Below are 16,963 nucleotides of genomic sequence, written 5' to 3' on the forward strand. Positions count from 1 at the left end.
GTTCCGTCGAGGTGGCAGCGCCGTCTGCATTTCTCACGACCCAAGATGTACAGCATTTCCAGGTGTGATCGCCAAGTGAAAGCAGGGTGATGGAAACTACATGACCGCAAACTCGCAAAGGCCCTATTGCTATCTTTGGGATTCTCCGAATGGCCACAGACCCATCCCATTCTGGGCATGTCGTCCCACGACGGAGATGACACCAAAACATGGTATGGGTGGTTCGATCCTTGGTACAACCACAGTTTCGCTCGAGTCTCGCTCGAGAACCGAGGCTGTCACCTCCAAGACCTGGGAGGAGGGCAGCCAAGCCCTATCATGTCACTCCCGATGCGGTACCAGATCGAGAAAAGAGAATGGAAGCGGCGAGAACCTTGCTGGACGGAAAGATAAAAGGTGCAGCAAGATGAAACACAAAAGTCCCGCTAAGTCGGATGAGGGGTGGTCATTTGCCAGAGAAAATCACTCGTTATCGTTCGTCTGAAGTTTGGAAAGATTCCAGACTTGGAAGGAACGTACCGCTGGATGATCCTCGAGTCGAGGGCAAACAACCCATCGGGCAGGTATAAAGGAGGGGTCTTTCCTCCCACAAACTTTTCTTCTCTTTCTTCCTCCCTCATCCATTACCACTCCTCTCACGGATCTTCTCAAGCTCAAAACTTGGATCACCACTCTCTCACCTTGACCATCGACAAAACAACAAGCGAGCCATATCACAAGACTACCTCACTCTTCTGTTGTCTCATCTCGTCAAGATGCTCGTCAAGACACTCATCGCCCTCATCCCGAGCCTTGCTGCTCTGGCCAGCGCTGCTCCCGCCCTCGGCGCGTTCAAGCATGACGCTGACCACAACGACACCAACGTTCTCACCAAGGGCGATGGCTTGCCCCACATGCTGTTCCACGACTGCTCCGGGGACAAGTACGTGACCAAGACTACAGCCGCCTCCCCGCTCGTTGAGGACTGCCGCTACATCGCGGACGTAATCATCCCCGACTTTGACCACACCCCCATCTGCTGGTCCTGGCACGACACCATTCCCAGGGAGATTCTCAGCCACGGCACCTGCGCTGTCAACATTGCCAGCAAGCTTGACAAATATCCGAATGGTGACTTGATCGAGATGTGCAACAAGGACATTCAAGACTTCATCCACTACTCGATTGACAACTTCCGCTGGACCACGCCCGATGGCCGCCTAGTTGTCGGCGCCGAGGGCTACGCCTATTGCCCTAGTGATTTTCCTGGCCACTCGAGCCCCGCCATCTACGGTCTTTACCACACCTAAGCTGAGTTCGAGCTCAGTCCTCGCTGAGCGAAAGCTGCAGGCAGCTCGTCACCAATGGCTCACTACAGTACACTGGGCGTCTGCTGGCAGCACCACCACTTGATTTCACTGGCGTCGGAGTTCATTTCTGGGGCGGCGGAATCTTTCACGGTGGACACTCTCACTTTTCTTTGCATGGACGGACATGGGACACATAGCATGCTTGGGTTCGGCAAACATGGGTTTCTCGTATGGCATATGTTGACATTTGGGAACGGGTGTTCTGGACTGGATGCATATGCTGGCTGGGTATAATGACAGGTGATTGGGGACATCAAAGTAATCTGAGATTGGTTTGAACAGGTAGTCAGTATATCTTGCGCTTGTGCATTGATATCTGACGGGTGGTCGGAGATCGAAGTCTCATGGAGGTTTTACTTCTGGACGGGCTTCCATTCTATTCATCACACATAGTTTCAATCAACTCGTTGCCTTCCCCACACCATGCATGAGACAATCGCGAAACTCGCCGTGAACATGATCTATAACTTGATAATCGCCATTTTCATTAACTTTTTGTTGTTCTAACCATGGTATCATACCCACGCATCAACCCCATCAACGCTTTCCTTACTCGGTCTTGGGACGGACGCGCTCCTGGACAGTAACAATCTCGCCAAACGCCTCCTTCAGCTCAGGAATCTCCAACAAACCGTTAAGGTATCCCTCGACACTGGGCGCGCTGTTCTTCTTCATCTCGGCATCCAACAACCACTTGCTCGCCAAGATCAAGGCGCCAGCAACCATCACATCGGCAACCGTGACCTCCTCACCAACCAAGAACTTGCCATTGCCCTTCGCCAACTCCGTCTCCACTCTCTTCACCGCCCTCTCAAACTTGGCAGCAGCAGACTCATACCCCTCGGGGGTATACGGCACCATATCCGGCCTGATGACCATCAACATGCACGGGTACAAGTTCGCCAGGAGCTCCTGCTCGGAGAAGCACGCCCATTGCTCAATCAGAGCACGGTCAACGGCGGTGCGACCGAGAAGCTGCTCGGCCTTGGGGCCGGAGTCGGCGAGGAAGCGGACGATGGCTTGGCCTTCGGTCAGGTTGAGGGAGCCGTCGGCGGTGGAGAGGGCGGGGACCTTGCCGTAGGGGAACTTGGCGAGGATGGCGGCCCATTTGGGGTCCGAAGGGGTGGCGAGCTTGAAGTCGCTGTCCTCGAGGACTTCGAGGCCGTTGAGCTTGGCGACGGCTTGGGCCTAAGGGGGGTGGGTTAGTTACTGTTGCAGTCTGTTGGGAAGGGGGGACAAGAGAAGGAAATGGGAAGGAAGGGAAAAGGGGTGGACGTACCCGCTGAACACGGATGTTGTTGGGGTAGGTGTAGATGGTGGCGAAGGGAGCCATTTTGATGTTTGTTGTCTGTGGTGGATTGGTTGGGTGTTGTGGTATTAGGTATTAGGTGTAGAGAGTCGATGTGATGTTGCGATCCGAGTTATGGATGGCGTGATGAAGTAAGTTTATATATCTGGACAAAAGGACCCCTGTGTCTTTGCTTGTCAAGTCTTGTCAAGCTTGTCAAGCATTATTGTGTCTCCATCTCGGAAGCAACCGAGCGGATCGACATCGCCCTCGATGCTGTCAAGCATAAACCAAAACTGGCCAAATCGGAAACTTTCTTACTACTTCTCCACAGTCACTTCTCCTCTCCTCACCAAAACTACAGGATAGACGGTTCCAGACTGCAACTATCCATCAGCTTCCATTGGGGGATCGTCACTCATCTAAAGAATTAGTCAGCGGTTAGGTTAGCCAGGTGGGTTTCAAAACGCCCATTTATAATCGGCGGTCGTGCAAAGTGTTCCTGAAAAAAATGCCAAGACAAGGTTCTCCTCAAGTGCCGGCGAAAAGACTCCACCGAATGGACGAGACCCTTTTTGTGAAACAAGCTCGAGATAGTGCCTGGTCTCGATAAATACCACGTTTCATCCCGACTTGTAGTGTATGGACTGTTTGCTGTTGATATGTTGTCATCGCATATGTCGCAGTGTACAACAACATTGTTGAGAGTCCTAGCAAACTCGGACGACGTTGGGATTAAAGCGCACCAAAAAGCAATCAGTTCGGCGTTTCTCAGCTCTTTTCATCCAGATTGACGGGATAACAACTCCCGCGCGCCACTGCCAGTTGGCATTTTGGCAACGAAGAATGGGATGGGTTACACTGTCGACAGACACTCTGTGATCCGTTTCCTGTCGTCTGCTTCGTTTCGTCTTCACTTCAGTTCTACCCCAGAAAAAAAGACAACCAAAAGCTCAATGCAGAAACTCTCCGGAACCAATGGATACTCTCGAGCGAATACCAATTCTCGAAACTTCGACCCCTGAATTGGCGGTTGTATCTTGATCATGATGCTCCGCGGGGAAGCACCGTGGAGGTGAAATGTGGAGCCTGTACTTACTAATCAGTATCAGTGATGATTTGGCAGCAAGCTGGGCTGAAAGCTCAGAGACAGCAAGGCGGCAGGCAGAATGTTTGCCCGGGATCACCTCGATCGATAAGAAGGAAGGACAAGACAACCTGAGGTCGAGGAGAAAATATGAAATATAGATGCCCCCCGGATGGGTAACTCGAAGAATTGCATACTCTGGTGTGAATAATGAAGCACAAGCAAAGAGAATGTCAACATCGCCAAGAGGGGAGAACACCAGAAAATGTTGTCGGGGAACCGATCACGGGGTGGTGATGCACTAACAATTAACTTTCTCCCCTCACCTCACCGGGCATCGGGGGTCACCATCGCCCGAACTTCGAACGAACTTGTCCTGTCCTTCTTCCACGAGTTGACGACGACCGATCTTCGACGACACCATAGATAATATCTCGGCCAATAATTTGATGGACAACATAACCGTTGCAAATGAGACATCAGGACAATTCCTTCATTCTCAATGTTGCTCCGACAGTCCCTCCCACCCGTCCTGCTCTCATACCTTATCCATTCATAATGCCACCATCGGCAACATCCTCCAACAATAACCAATAAGGTTCCACAGGGCGTGTGGCTCAGTTGGTAGAGCGTTCGCTTAGCATGTTTCCGAGCATGCGAAAGGTCCTGGGTTCGATTCCCAGCTCGTCCAAATCTTTTGCCAATTTTTTTCTGTTTTGCCTTGTTTCCCCTTGTGTGGGCATTGTTTCTTTTTTTCTTTTGGTGTTGCAAAGGAAACATGTCGCTTGAGCCGTCTTCTTGCATGCCGTTGTTATTTGGTGGGTTTTTGTTTGGCTGTTGTACTTGTACGGTGTCACTCTCGTTGTGGATTGGTCGATGATGACTACTTCGTGGCACTTTCGGAACTTCGTTTCTGCTTGACAAGTGCGACAGATAGTAGTGGACAAAGAGACCGAGGGTGTCTTTAAGGAACACCGAGACTTTTGGGATCGGTTTGAACGTTCTCGACCGTGAACCGCTCAAGCGCATAAATAGCATGACACACCGTTGATTCCGATACAGATTTGGCTTACAGGTTGACATTGGACGATAATCGCCCATCATACACTACGGCTGACGACAGAGGCCGAGAGGTCACTCAGACCACAATTTCCGACCAGAATTGGCTGTCAAGTAGCCTTCTTATAACCGTATGGATGATGTCTATGTTCGTGTGGAATAGAATATGAACCAAAGCCAAATTGAGAAACCTGCCGTCATCCATCCCATCGCCATCTCTTTTCAGCCTTCCCAGGAGTCCGAGATTATGCTCCTTCATGGCCCCTTGGACCTGACAATATGTTGCGCCAACCATGAACGCCATCGCTATGCTACCCATTTACCTTACTTAGTCTTGAACTCCAGCCCTCAAATATGCTTTTGCCCATGGAGCTCTTCAGCAACGACAACTCGTCCAACATGCGCCAACCAAAAGCAAGCGCTAAAACTTCCCAACCAAAAACCCATGACTCACACTCTTTCTCAACTTCCTCTCCATCTCCATTGCCGTGGCCGAGGGAGTCGAAGGTGATCCCTAATACCTCCTGAACTGCGGTACCTTGGACCCCTCAGGCCTGAGATCCACCACCTCAAAGTCAACCCTGCTTGACTCAAACACGTGCCCCGGCGCATGACGAGCACTACAGTAAATCTCGTCTGAGGGAATGGCATGCTGGTGGAAGACGCCGGGGGTGTTGCAGTTGATGATGTGCGGGAGACCGGGAGGGTCGGTGAGGCGGAAGATACCGTATCTGGTTTGTTTTGGGGTACGTTAGCTGGTGATGCTCGGAAGGGGAGGGGTGAGAGGACGGAAAAACTTACGAAGGATCATATCTAGGCGCGCAAACAATGGCAATGCTCTCCTTCATCATAGTCTGGTATCCAGCATGGGTATGCAAATCTCTCGAGCTCATGAAGCAAGTCTGCGTTGGGTGGGTATGGATCCAACCAAGGACGAGCAAGTCGTTCTCAATGCAGTACGTGACGTACGCTTCCTCGTTGATGGTCTCGCACGTGTCAGGGGTGCACTCTTGCTCCGGGATGAGCAGGCAGGTGATGAACAGGGCATTGTTGATTAGCGTGCCGCAGAGAATGCCGCACATCTCCAGCTCCCTGATGGTGTTTTCGCGGGCAAGTTCGAGGAAACGGCGGCGGAGGCCGCTGGGGAGGAATACGGATCGGAGCGGTTCGCCGCTTTCGAGGTAGGCAACCGGGCGGAAGGTGACTTTGTTCGCTTCTTTCGGCTTCTCCTCTGGCGGCGGCGGTTCGCTGACTTTGGGCGGTCTTGCGGGCTTTTCGTCGACATCGTCCTCGTCGTTTACCAGTCGAATGGTCTGACTAGGAAGCATACCACTCCTCCTTGAATCTCTGCTCAAGGACCCCGACCCCTTCCGCGGGCGTGGCGGTGGAGGAGGAGGTCTGGTGACGGGTACTGGTCGCTCAAAGGGTATCACCTTGGGCGGGAGTGGTGGCTGTGGTCTTGGGCTTTCCGGCCGCGGCGCCGGTTTCGGGTAGTCGTAGGTATAAGTAGATGTTGGTTTGATGGTTGGGTAGTGATAGTTTACAGATCGATAGCTGTCAGTGTCACTGATGCCGTTGTCAGTTTCCGAAATCCCGTAGCCTCCTGAGCGGTCCAATTGTCGTCTTGTGGCCTCCATTTGCCGGCGAAGGTCGTCATCCTCCGAGTAGCGATTGTTCGTTGGTGGGGGAGTAGGATACTGTTGTCTCCTGTCCACATTATAGCCTCTCTCTTCCTTGTAACCATCTGACGTCCTGTGTATGCGCTCATCCTCATCAGCGTTCTCTTGTCGTCGACGTCTCCGTCGCTTAAGCAGCGCTTCCCTAGCCAAGTCGACTGCCAACTCTTGGTTTTGTCCAGCATCCAGGATCTTAGCCTGCGAAATATGGTTCCATGACAGGGCAGCATCGTTGGCAGCGTGCCTGGCGTATTGCGAAGATGTAGATCGTCGCTTCTCCCTGCTGTCTTGTACGCTGGCCGTGAGCTGCTGCCACTTCTCATAGGCCTCCTCTATTTGGGGCTTGAGCTGTTCAAGCTGTTCAACCACGGTGTTTATGCGTGCGTTGAGTTGCCTCATCAGCACTCGGTTTTCGGGGTGTTTGGCTTCGGGGTGCTTCGCCATATCATCGAGGACGAGGGTGCAGTAGCGGAGGAGAAACATGTAAGCTTGAGCTATGCTTCCTTCTTGAAGGTAGATTTGACCCTTTAACCACCGGATTATAGTCAGCTACTGTTCTTGGGATTGCGACCATTACAGACTTGTGACGAACCTCATGATGGATGGTGTTGGCAGCGCGCGCCCAAAACTTGAAGCCAATCCGGGGATTCCAGTCGTATTGTTTTGCCTTTTCGGATATCTCCTTGACATTCATGGGCCGGCTCCCGGCCTCTATCGTCGCGCTTCCCATGATTGTTGTATATCTTTCTGTTTGTCGGTCGTCGCGGGAATGGATTGGTCGCCGTTGTTGTAACCACAATGACAGCTACTCGAAGCTATCGCAACGGAGGTGGTACTTGCAACTCGGATGGGCGATGATTATGGGTTATCGATGTTGGGGAATCCAGTTTTCATTGTTTGTTCCTTGGAATCGGTCAAGTTTCGGATGTCGTGGGAGATGACCAAGAGACACGGAATGGTCTCTGGCTTGCTTGTTGTTTTGGTCAAAGACGTTGTCCATGTCATGACAGTCACAGGGTCCCGGAAGCAGTCCACATGCCGTCCAGGAACCTTTCAGTGGCTCCTCTGCTGAAAGGACGACCTGGAAGCTGGAACCTTGGCGGCCTCGACCCCGCCATTGGGCCGCGCGGCGGGCAGTTGCGAGAGCGGATGCCTGCCGCCAGGCTGCATTTTGACAGAAGCGGGCGGGCAACAGCTCACGGGGCAGGCTTGAGACAGGGCAGTTCAGCCGAGTCAGCTTGGAGGGTGCACAGGCCACTTTGACCGTCTTTTTAGACTTTTAGGGCGTGATCCGTAGCCTTTTTTTGGGCCTTTTCACCGGGGAAAAAGGTACTTCGGGTGAAAAGGTTGCACGGACCAATTTTCACCGGCTTTTTCACCGGCTTTTTCACCGGGATACCAAACTCTGTGATAGTTTTGGGTAAAAATGGTAATTCTATTATCTTGACGTTGGAGTTGAGCTGGTTATAGCGGCTTCAGTACTATTTCAGCGTGTTCAGTGGTTGATGCAATTTGCAAAATACCCTTTTTCCTGTTCACCGGGTGAAAAAGTGGTTTTGAGCTCTAGTTGGCTAGAAGGTTAAAAAGCGGGGCGATTCTTTTCACCGGGTGAATAAAAAGTGTAACCCGGGTGAAAAGGTACAAAGATGTCAAAAAGTATAAGGAACACGATTTTCACCGGCCATTTTTAACGGTGAAAACGCAAAATAAATCGCTACAGATCACGCCCTTAACGTTCTTGGACATTTTCATGTTTGAACTTTGGATGGCGAGATGGAGGGATTGATGGATGACATTCTTCAATTTAGATGTGTGTCCAACCAGCTGGTGACTGACCATGTCGAGACTCGGTTGTGTTAGACGGCTGGATTATGGCTCCTCTTCATTGTAACAATCTTAATACATCTAATCCAATTTGAACCCCCACGGCCAAAGATGCCCGTTTTTCAGAGTTTGCTTCGATGTTTCTGACCAGATCAAACATCCCAAAGTCAAATGTTGTCTGATTCCCATGCGAGTTGCCATCATATTCAAACATGGCAGCGGCGATATCCTGCCGGTTTCCGGATCAGCGAATAACACTCGGTGACACGGCGGGACCAGCCAATGCACCAGAAGGTCCAAAGAAGCAATTTAGCGAAATGCAAGTCGAACCACTCGGGAACCATTTCCAGCCTCAAAACCGGGAGTTCACGGAATCCGCCAGGGGGTCGGGACCAAAAGGGGAGGCGAGGAGTGAGGACATGCCACAAGTGAGGCCGGCCCTGTGAGGGTGTGATGAGGGTGTGCCCCTGACAGATACACTAGTAACCAGGACTGGCAACTGGCTGACCGATACGCGATGCGGTGTCCTTGTTCCTCACGATCTCGACCGCGCCATCATGACCTCGATCGCGGTGCAACTTCGGCTGCAGACTGATATACGGAAATGCCTTTTTCCAAGATAGTACACAGCTAATATCCAGCCAGGAAAATAGGTGGCGGCGAGACTTTCGGTGTATTCCGTTCCCGAGTGATATCTTGCTGCTTATAATCCTGCCTTCACCCTCTAGCCATCTGTTGTAGTAATCTAGCATCCATTCATACCAGCTTACCCTCTGCTGTTGATACCAATCCCACATCTCCGTGATACCCTCCCTCACCTTCCCACAGATTCACCATGGCGTCCACCATCTCCTCCGTAAGCCCAATGCAAGGCAAGTTCATATCCTCCCACAACCCTCACACCCACACTAACACCCCATCTCCCCATGTAAACAGCCAGCATCGAAGCAGCAACAAACCACCTATCCTTCGACCCAGGCCGTCTCCTTGTCCCCCCCGAGACCTGCCTCTCCTCCCTCCTCAAGCAAACCCTCACCCAATTCACCACCACCTACGCCCTCCCCGACAGCCTTCAAGCCCTCCTCCTTTCCCAGCCCTCCAGCCTCGACCGCATCCTCAACTCCATCTTCGACACCTCCTGCCTCGCCTTCGTCACCGACAAGGAATTCCGCATCGAGGCCGGGCTAGACGACCACGACAAGGTCACGCTGTTCGTGCAAGCCGTTGCGGGGATGGCGATGGTTTTTGAGCGGCTTTTGCTTGCTTCTTCTTCTTCTTCTCGTTCTTCTTCCTACGCAAACTCCAGGTCAGAAGACCTGACGACCTGCCTCTTCTCAAGGGAACTGCAGCTCTTTGCCGAGAGCGAGCAGCGCCGGACGATGTTAGATCGCGTCGGCGGGACGTCCCTGTTGAGTCATTGCTATACCAAGGACGAGCTGGTGAGCTTTGTGGTGGCGACGGTGGAGGATCGGGTGCCGCACCCGAGACATGCGGATGGGAGTAGTCTGCTTCCGCTGAATGCGGTGGGCGAGGATTTGTTGAGCGATAGTGTGGCGTGGGTTAGTGATCGGAGTTGTAAGAATATGGGGTTGCCGTGGGGTTTTACGATTATGGCGCTGAACTGAACTGAGGTTGGACGGGATGAGACCTGCGGTTTGTGTGTGAGTAAGGGGGAGGGGGGTGTAAGTTGTGTTTTGGCTATCTCCATTCTATGATTTTAGAGCAAGGCGTTATGGGGGTATCTAGGGGTTAATCGGGGGATACATCATGTAATAATCACCGTTCGGTAAGAAGCTGACTTGCGTCCGCCTTCAAGAGACACTTTGCCCGGTTCGCTCTGTGATGGATCGCTTTTGGGCCTGATCTCGATTGGGTATCGTGGACATTCTTTCCGTACGTATTCAATTTACCTCTAAGCCTTGACAGCCTGAGGAGCACCACCAGCTTGGGCGCTCGTCTGGACCTGAATGATCTCTGTCCTCTTCTTCTCAATCTTGCCCTGTGTCTCCTTGATGACTTCCTCCAAACGAGTACTGTGAGAGAGTCAGCCAGTTTGCTTGTGAGTCCTTGACCTCGAGGTCCCTTGAATGCCAGCGGTCCACTTACATCTCCTTGCTGATGAACTCCAGTCTGCCCTTGACCGTGTTCTCTGCGTCCATCTTGTCCTGCTTCAGCAGCACTGGGCCGACTAGCTTGTAGATCTGCTCGTCATCCTTGAGCTTCTCAAACTCCTACACGCTCCTCAGTTAGTCCAGCTTTTCGTTGGGCAGCATTAGAGAAGGGGGCTAGTCGAGTTCGAAAGGTGCATGGGCGTTGCTGACATTTTGCACACCGATGTTTTCCTGCTTCTGAGCCTCGAGCCTTTGTCTGGCGAGAACAGTCTCTTGGAGTTCTGAAGGTATGGTCAGCGGATGAACTCTGGAGATATCACCAAAAAGGGGGCTCACCTTTGTTCAAGTTTTGATACTCATCAGAGAGAGCTTGGAGCTTCAGTTGGAGGGGGCTGGCCATGATTGCTTCTTTTCAGATATGATGTGAGGTGAGGGTTAGGCTGAAAGATTATTCGACGGTGACGCCGAGAAGTGAAAAAAATTGAGGATTTGGAAAAAGTCAAGGAAGATGATGGATCAAGAGCAGGAACAGAAACACGGATGAGCTCCAATATGGGGAATTTGGGATGTTTCTATTCTGGGGAACTGAGCTCGCTGTGCAGTCAATCATCAGGGGTGAGCGGATCTCCAGGTCAGTTAGCGTTCTGGTGTATTTACCAGCTATGCACTAACAAACCAGGACTAGCGCACTCCTCACGCGCGAACGAGTGGCGTCAGTGGCCCCAGGAATCAGGACCCCGCGCTAGCGCTTCTAGGTCAACGGCCAAGTCGACCGTGTTGCTTGAAACCAAGATCTGGACAAGACCAACGATCTTCCCCTCTCCAATTCCACCTCAGACCAGGGCGCGAGACACCAACTTCTTCGCCAGACGACAATCTTGCCATTGTCAATACCAGGCGACGCCCGAAAGACACGACCAATTCCCGATTTCTCTAGCGCCTCGTCTCTGCCTAGGACAACAGCGTCGTCATCAACAAATCCCCTCCCTCGCATAGGGCCATCTGTTGACTTGTACTTCCAACCTCGGCGCGCGAAGATCAACATCACCGAACAAACAAACAAACAAACATAGGAACGAATGACCACAACGCCTACTGCGACGCGCCAAAAACCACAAACTGTACACTCTTGACCAAACCACGAATTCACGCGACACCACCTACACGTTTCGAACCGCCGCCGCCGCCGCCAAAATGTCCAACACCGACTTCCTCGGCCGCGCCATCGAGCAAGTGCGCAAAGCCATCGAAGCCGACAACGCCGCCCAGTACGACAAAGCCTACCAGCTGTACTACCAATCGCTCGAACTGTTCATGCTCGCCTTGAAATGGGAGAAGAACCCCAAGTCCAAGGAGATGATCCGGGCCAAGACGGGCGAGTACATGGACCGGGCCGAGAAGCTCAAAGCGCACCTGGCGGACGCGGACGCAAAGAAGAAAAAGCCCGGGATGGTGGGCGCGAACGGGGGGTCGACGGGCGGGACGGGGAAGGGGAAGGAGGCTGGGGAGGATGGCGCTAATGGAGGAGGGGAAGCATTAGATGAGGATAGCAAGAAGCTGAGGAGCGCGTTGGCGGGAGCGATTCTGCAGGAACGGCCGAATATCAGCTGGGATGATGTGGCTGGACTAGAGGGTGCCAAGGAGGCGCTGAAGGAGGCGGTTTTGTTGCCCATCAAGTTCCCCCATCTGTTCCAGGGGAAGAGGCAGCCGTGGAAGGGCATCTTGCTGTATGGCCCGCCGGGAACGGGAAAGAGTTATTTGGCGAAGGCGGTGGCGACGGAGGCCAAGAGCACGTTCTTTAGCGTGAGCAGCTCGGATTTGGTGAGCAAGTGGATGGGCGAGAGTGAACGGTATGTCTTCTTCTGTTGTCTTGGTTTCTTGTGCCGTTATCGTGTATGGGAAGCTAACGGTTTTACGAAAAACAGTCTAGTAAAGCAACTCTTCGCCATGGCCCGAGAAAACAAGCCCTCCATCATCTTCATCGACGAGATCGACGCGCTCTGCGGTCCGCGCGGGGAAGGCGAGTCGGAAGCCTCGCGCAGGATAAAAACCGAACTTTTGGTCCAAATGGACGGTGTCGGCAAAGACAGCAAGGGCGTTTTGATTCTGGGCGCGACCAACATCCCCTGGCAGCTGGACGCCGCCATCCGCCGCCGCTTCCAGCGCCGCGTGCACATCACTCTGCCCGATCTGGCGGCGCGCACGACCATGTTCCGGCTGGCGGTGGGCGACACCAACACGGCCCTGAATTCGGAAGACTTTCGCGAGCTGGCGAGGGCGGCGGAGGGCTATTCGGGTTCGGATATCAGTATTGTGGTGCAGGATGCGCTGATGCAGCCGGTGAGGAAGATTCAGCAGGCTACGCATTTTAAGAAGGTTTGTTTTTCTTTTTTTCTTTCTTTCTCTCCATCCTCGTTCCTCAACCCTTTCCCTCCCTCCCCCTTTCCCATTGTATAATGTATGTAAGGTTGCTAACATTGTTGAAACAACGAAACAGGTAGTCCACGAAGGCAAGCAAATGCTCACCCCCTGCTCGCCAGGCGACCCGGACGCCATCGAAATGACGTGGGAGCAGGTACCCTCGGACGAGCTGCTCGAGCCGTTTGTCGACAAGAAGGACTTTATCAAGGCCATCAAGGCCAGCAGGCCGACTGTGTCGGCGGAAGATCTGCACAGGAATGAGGAGTGGACAAAGGAGTTTGGTAGTGAGGGTGCGTAAGAGATGCCTGCCGCAGTGTAGTGGGGGGTGTGGTCAATTGTTCGTGTGGTTTATTTTTGTTCTTTGGTGGTTCTCCCATGGAAAGCGAAGGAGTAGTGTACAGAGGGCGGCGGGTATCTGGATGTTTTAGGTACTTTTTACTTTGGGGCTCACTTTCGCCCCTATTTATGTTAGTAGCACATAGCGTGCGGTATGCACATGTTTGTTATGAAGACTTACTTGATGATGACGATATTATTCTGGTGAGGAAATCAGGGGAAGGCGTGTCGGTGGGCGTTTTGCGATCTGCATGCGATGTTGGAAGAGTACATAGAATCATGACATATCACACCAACAAGGTAAAGACGTTTCGTTCGTTTAATGAGCCTTTGTTTATACCCATATCGCCGCCGCCATATGATGCTCCATGGGTATGATGCTAGTACACACGCACATCCTTCGAAACTTTTTGCGCTAACCCTCTATGATCAGTCGTAGATGGCAAGAGATGTGAATGACGACAACGACGAACTATTTATGATTCTTGCAAGAAACAAGTAGACCCGTAAAACTCCTTTGTACCAGATTTGACCCATAACCCATACATTATAAGAAACTCCCGAGGATAACAACGACAACAGAGCGAACAAACAAGAACGACGTGAAAACGCGCGAGACGAGAAGCTCTAAACAAGATGAGTGAAGAAAAAAAGTAAAAATCGTGGGAAAAAGACACAAGTGGTGACGCTGCTTTGCTTCTTTTTCTTTCGGCTTTTTACTCAGACTTCGACTTCTTCTTCTTCTTCTTCTTCTCGGGTTCCGCAGCGTCGGGGGCGTCTACCATCTCGACGTCTTCGCTGGTCGCTTTCCTCTTCTTGTCCTTCTTGTCCTTCTTCTCCTTCTTCTCCTCCTTGTCCTTCTTCTTGTCCTTCTTCTCCTTCTTGTCCTTCTTGGAGTCGGCGGCGTGGGCGGCGGTGTGCGAGTCGACCATCTCGGTGTCGATGTCCATGTCACCCTCGTCGTCCATGACGAGCTTGATGGCCTTGTCCATGGCCTCGGTGTTCTTCATGGGCTTGATGCCCTTGGCGTACCACTCCAGACGCTGCTCAAGCTGCTCGCGCATAACCTCACCAAAGCGCTTGGTGGGGTTCTCGGAGAAGTTGTCGATACGGGAGGCAATGGAGCACTTGTTGGCGAGGTAGCGGGAGATGCGGCCCTTGACCTTGGGACCGGCACGGCCGATGAAGGTGCTCTGGTAGAGGAGACCGTACTTGGGGGTGGCGCCCTTGGTCTTGAGAGCGCGGAAGAGGGCCTTCTCGGCACCGAGAATCTGGAGGGTAGAGGCGGGGTACTTGGCGAGGTTGGTGAGCGAGCCGGCGTGGGAGATGAGGCGGGCGGCAACGGGGGTGCCGAGGATGACCTGCAGGTTAGGAGCGACCTCACCCATCTTCTTGTCGAGCGACTCGGCGAGGATGCGGCGGTAGTCGGCCATCTTGGCGACGTTGTCCGCGAGGTCCTTGACCATGTTGAGATCCATCTCGCTGATGTCCTGACCCATGGAGACCTTGGCGGCCTGGATGATGGCCTTGGCCTTGTCCTCGTCCTGGTTGAGGACGTTGGCAAGCTCGTCGAGGGACTCGTCGCTGAGAGACTTCTTGTTGCCGACAGCGATGACGACCTTGGCGTAGGTGCCGTTGTCGGAGACGATGCGGATGAGCTCGGGGAAGTGCCAGCCGTACCACTCCCTCACGCGCATAGCGCCGGAGTTAATACCCTTGTCGAGAGCATCGAGGGTAGCGATACCCTGGATGATGTGGTTGTCGTTCTTGTGGACGGAGAACTTGACCTTGGCGCGGGAGTAGGCGTGACCGAGACCGAGCTGGGCGCGGTTGATGTCACCGTCCTGGAGGCCCTTGAGGAGCTTGCCGGCGTGGGTGCGGATGCCGCGAAGGAGGGCAGCGACGACCTCGGAGGTATCGGCAGACTCGCACTGAATACCGGGGAACATTCCGCTGATCTCACCAGCGAGCCTCTTGTCGACGACACCGAGGACGATCTTGCTCTTCTTTCCGCTGGTTTGGGGGAGGTTGAGTTCGAGGGTGTTCTTGAGGTGGTCGGGCATGATACCCTCGGAGATGAGGTTGATGGCCTCGAGACCATGGGCGGCAGAGCTGGGAGGTTAAGGAGTGTTAGTTTCTGGTATCTTCTCAATATGTTTCTGTCCTCCCAACATCACCACCACTTCATCACCACCAACAGTATCCCAAACCACCATCCCCAAAACACATGTGCTTTCTGGCCACCTACTTCCAAGGGTTGAAGCTGCGGAGCTTCACCATCTTGCCGAACTTGTCGAGATCCTTCATGGCATCCTTGACCTCGGGCAGCTCCAAGCCGACAGTGTCGGCCTGGTGGACGACCTCGAAGAGCGAGAAGCCGACCGCGCTTTCGAACAAGAGATAGTTGACGTTGGCCATCTTGTTTATGATGTCGGATGATGACTCTGTATAAAAGGGCGACTGTGTAACCGGTGCGCTGGGATTCGTGTGTTGTGCGCAATTGGGCGTCGTTCAATGCCACCGGTGCATGAACTCAGTCTTGGGTCTCCGGGAATCAGAAGGTCGCTGTGTTTGGATATTTTTTTGCTCTGCCACTTTTGCCCTGGACAAGTTTTTTCGAAATTTTTGCGGCAAGCTCAGGACGGAGCACGGGCCACGGCCATGCGGGGTGGGGATTCTACCCCAATTGACGCCGCATTGGCGACCCCATTGGCCCATTGGACTCGATTGGAGCGCTGTAAGTTGGGAAGGCTTGGCGCCGATTGTGCGGAGTTGAGATTTTGGTGTCGATAAGAGTTCTGATAAGAATAATATGGCAGAGAGCACTGCCAGCTGATGGACAGCTGTCTGATTTTTAGTCTCACAAATCAACACTTCGTCTTTCGACTTCCCGTCCACTCAACTGAAGTTGTCCAGTGCCCATCGTCCTCCGGCTCCCACACGGGACATGCTGCCCACTTTTGTACCACACCACATACACTCTTCCTTTTGACCTTCGCATCGCACTCAACCAGATCGCATATCGCACCCACCCTGTTATTCCCATTTGGCCAATGGTCGATCTCCCTCACTCACATCAACATCAGCCCTATCGGCTCGATCTGCATGTCTGACCCTGCACAATGGGAGAGATTGAGGCTTGGACTGTTTGGCGGTGTCGGTAACAGTCCGTTCATCGATCCTTTTACGGCTTTCCGGGAGAGCAGGGAGACGGATGATTCATGATGAATTCTTGTTCTTCTCATTGCGGCAATGCCACAATCCCTTACTTCTCCTGTCACTTTCATGCCAATTTGCTGATATCATATGCAGTGGCCATATCTCGTCTTTCTTACCTTCCTTTGTCGTCGACCGAGACACATCCCATATCAGCACTACACGATATGCAGTCAGATCAAAAACATGACCACCTCGGACTTTGGCTGTCACAAGTGTCGACAGCTTCGCATTTCAAGCAAGACTCGCGTCCAAGAAGGGATTATGGATTACCACCTGACCGGAACGCCGAATGACTCAGGCCAACAACATTGTCGTCCGCCCGGTCTCAGGACATTCAATGCATCGTCTACTACGACGTCCATGTTCTCGTCAGGGCGGGGGGCAACATGGCAGACACAGACAGACAGACAAGACTTGGGATGTTTAGACTAATATGGCAGGTCGTTCATCGTCGCTTTCACTTCCTATAGAAGCCATGGAAGAATAGCCTCTCTGGCTTCTGCGGGATTGGTCGCCAAACGGTTCCGTCCAGCCGGACATCCAATCAGCGACATACCAACTCCGGGACTTCGAGTGATGATACATAACAGTGG

The 16,963-nt window shown here is 52.8% G+C and overlaps 8 protein-coding genes and 1 non-coding gene across 9 annotated transcripts; 4 read left to right on the forward strand and 5 right to left on the reverse strand.

The window, feature by feature from the left end:
- The first annotated feature begins 626 nt into the window (after positions 1-626).
- On the forward strand, positions 627-1,682 carry B0H65DRAFT_460747 (putative necrosis-inducing factor-domain-containing protein). Its single transcript, XM_062826557.1, has one exon. The coding sequence runs from the start codon at positions 756-758 to the stop codon at positions 1,287-1,289; it is 534 nt and encodes a 177-aa protein (XP_062682635.1). The 5' UTR covers positions 627-755; the 3' UTR covers positions 1,290-1,682.
- A 216-nt stretch (positions 1,683-1,898) lies between these two features.
- Positions 1,899-2,682, reverse strand: B0H65DRAFT_547378 (glutathione S-transferase; the record flags this gene model as incomplete). Its single annotated transcript, XM_062829514.1, has 2 exons — positions 1,899-2,537; positions 2,629-2,682. 2 exons carry the CDS (start codon positions 2,680-2,682, stop codon positions 1,899-1,901), a joined length of 693 nt encoding a protein of 230 aa, XP_062682636.1.
- A 1,022-nt stretch (positions 2,683-3,704) lies between these two features.
- B0H65DRAFT_150804 (uncharacterized protein) lies at positions 3,705-5,204 on the reverse strand. The gene is made up of 2 exons (XM_062821078.1): positions 4,031-5,204; positions 3,705-3,726 (listed from the first exon to the last, which is right to left on the reverse strand). The coding sequence occupies exon 1, from the start codon at positions 4,826-4,828 to the stop codon at positions 4,052-4,054; it is 777 nt and encodes a 258-aa protein (XP_062682637.1). The 5' UTR covers positions 4,829-5,204; the 3' UTR covers positions 3,705-3,726; positions 4,031-4,051.
- Positions 4,331-4,415, forward strand: B0H65DRAFT_t153. The gene has a single exon. It is a non-coding gene; the product is annotated as a tRNA-Ala (tRNA).
- On the reverse strand, positions 4,869-7,329 carry B0H65DRAFT_150809 (uncharacterized protein). Its single transcript, XM_062821079.1, has 3 exons — positions 7,052-7,329; positions 5,585-6,984; positions 4,869-5,514 (listed from the first exon to the last, which is right to left on the reverse strand). The coding sequence occupies exons 1-3, from the start codon at positions 7,187-7,189 to the stop codon at positions 5,298-5,300; spliced, it is 1,755 nt and encodes a 584-aa protein (XP_062682638.1). The 5' UTR covers positions 7,190-7,329; the 3' UTR covers positions 4,869-5,297.
- A 1,789-nt stretch (positions 7,330-9,118) lies between these two features.
- On the forward strand, positions 9,119-9,908 carry B0H65DRAFT_507627 (uncharacterized protein; the record flags this gene model as incomplete). The annotated part of the gene is made up of 2 exons (XM_062828153.1): positions 9,119-9,155; positions 9,220-9,908. The coding sequence occupies 2 exons, from the start codon at positions 9,119-9,121 to the stop codon at positions 9,906-9,908; spliced, it is 726 nt and encodes a 241-aa protein (XP_062682639.1).
- Positions 9,909-10,195: 287 nt separating this feature from the next.
- B0H65DRAFT_547381 (Prefoldin) lies at positions 10,196-10,794 on the reverse strand (the record flags this gene model as incomplete). The annotated part of the gene is made up of 4 exons (XM_062829515.1): positions 10,196-10,316; positions 10,390-10,514; positions 10,605-10,675; positions 10,731-10,794. 4 exons carry the CDS (start codon positions 10,792-10,794, stop codon positions 10,196-10,198), a joined length of 381 nt encoding a protein of 126 aa, XP_062682640.1.
- A 351-nt stretch (positions 10,795-11,145) lies between these two features.
- On the forward strand, positions 11,146-13,486 carry B0H65DRAFT_490731 (vacuolar protein sorting-associated protein VPS4). Its single transcript, XM_062827732.1, has 3 exons — positions 11,146-12,244; positions 12,320-12,770; positions 12,892-13,486. Exons 1-3 carry the CDS (start codon positions 11,589-11,591, stop codon positions 13,111-13,113), a joined length of 1,329 nt encoding a protein of 442 aa, XP_062682641.1. The 5' UTR covers positions 11,146-11,588; the 3' UTR covers positions 13,114-13,486.
- B0H65DRAFT_490732 (protein SIK1) lies at positions 13,468-16,059 on the reverse strand. Its single transcript, XM_062827733.1, has 2 exons — positions 15,400-16,059; positions 13,468-15,263 (listed from the first exon to the last, which is right to left on the reverse strand). Exons 1-2 carry the CDS (start codon positions 15,567-15,569, stop codon positions 13,868-13,870), a joined length of 1,566 nt encoding a protein of 521 aa, XP_062682642.1. The 5' UTR covers positions 15,570-16,059; the 3' UTR covers positions 13,468-13,867.
- Positions 16,060-16,963: the final 904 nt, after the last annotated feature.

The sequence above is a fragment of the Neurospora tetraspora genome, assembly GCF_033439725.1.
Source record: "Neurospora tetraspora strain CBS 560.94 chromosome Unknown B0H65scaffold_3, whole genome shotgun sequence".
In the NCBI taxonomy this organism is placed as follows: Eukaryota; Fungi; Ascomycota; class Sordariomycetes; order Sordariales; family Sordariaceae; genus Neurospora; species Neurospora tetraspora.

Coding starts and splice junctions, on each gene's coding strand:
- B0H65DRAFT_490732 (XM_062827733.1), bottom strand. CDS start 15,569: ATGGCCAACGTCAACTATCTCTTGTTCGAAAGCGCGGTCGGCTTCTCG. Junction 15,264..15,399: donor CGCAGCTTCAACCCTTGGAA/GTAGGTGGCCAG, acceptor TTAACCTCCCAG/CTCTGCCGCCCATGGTCTCG.
- B0H65DRAFT_150804 (XM_062821078.1), bottom strand. CDS start 4,828: ATGATGGGCGATTATCGTCCAATGTCAACCTGTAAGCCAAATCTGTAT.
- B0H65DRAFT_150809 (XM_062821079.1), bottom strand. CDS start 7,189: ATGGGAAGCGCGACGATAGAGGCCGGGAGCCGGCCCATGAATGTCAAG. Junction 6,985..7,051: donor CCAACACCATCCATCATGAG/GTTCGTCACAAG, acceptor CGGTGGTTAAAG/GGTCAAATCTACCTTCAAGA. Junction 5,515..5,584: donor GCGCCTAGATATGATCCTTC/GTAAGTTTTTCC, acceptor AAAACAAACCAG/ATACGGTATCTTCCGCCTCA.
- B0H65DRAFT_460747 (XM_062826557.1), top strand. CDS start 756: ATGCTCGTCAAGACACTCATCGCCCTCATCCCGAGCCTTGCTGCTCTG.
- B0H65DRAFT_490731 (XM_062827732.1), top strand. CDS start 11,589: ATGTCCAACACCGACTTCCTCGGCCGCGCCATCGAGCAAGTGCGCAAA. Junction 12,245..12,319: donor TGGATGGGCGAGAGTGAACG/GTATGTCTTCTT, acceptor TACGAAAAACAG/TCTAGTAAAGCAACTCTTCG. Junction 12,771..12,891: donor AGGCTACGCATTTTAAGAAG/GTTTGTTTTTCT, acceptor ACAACGAAACAG/GTAGTCCACGAAGGCAAGCA.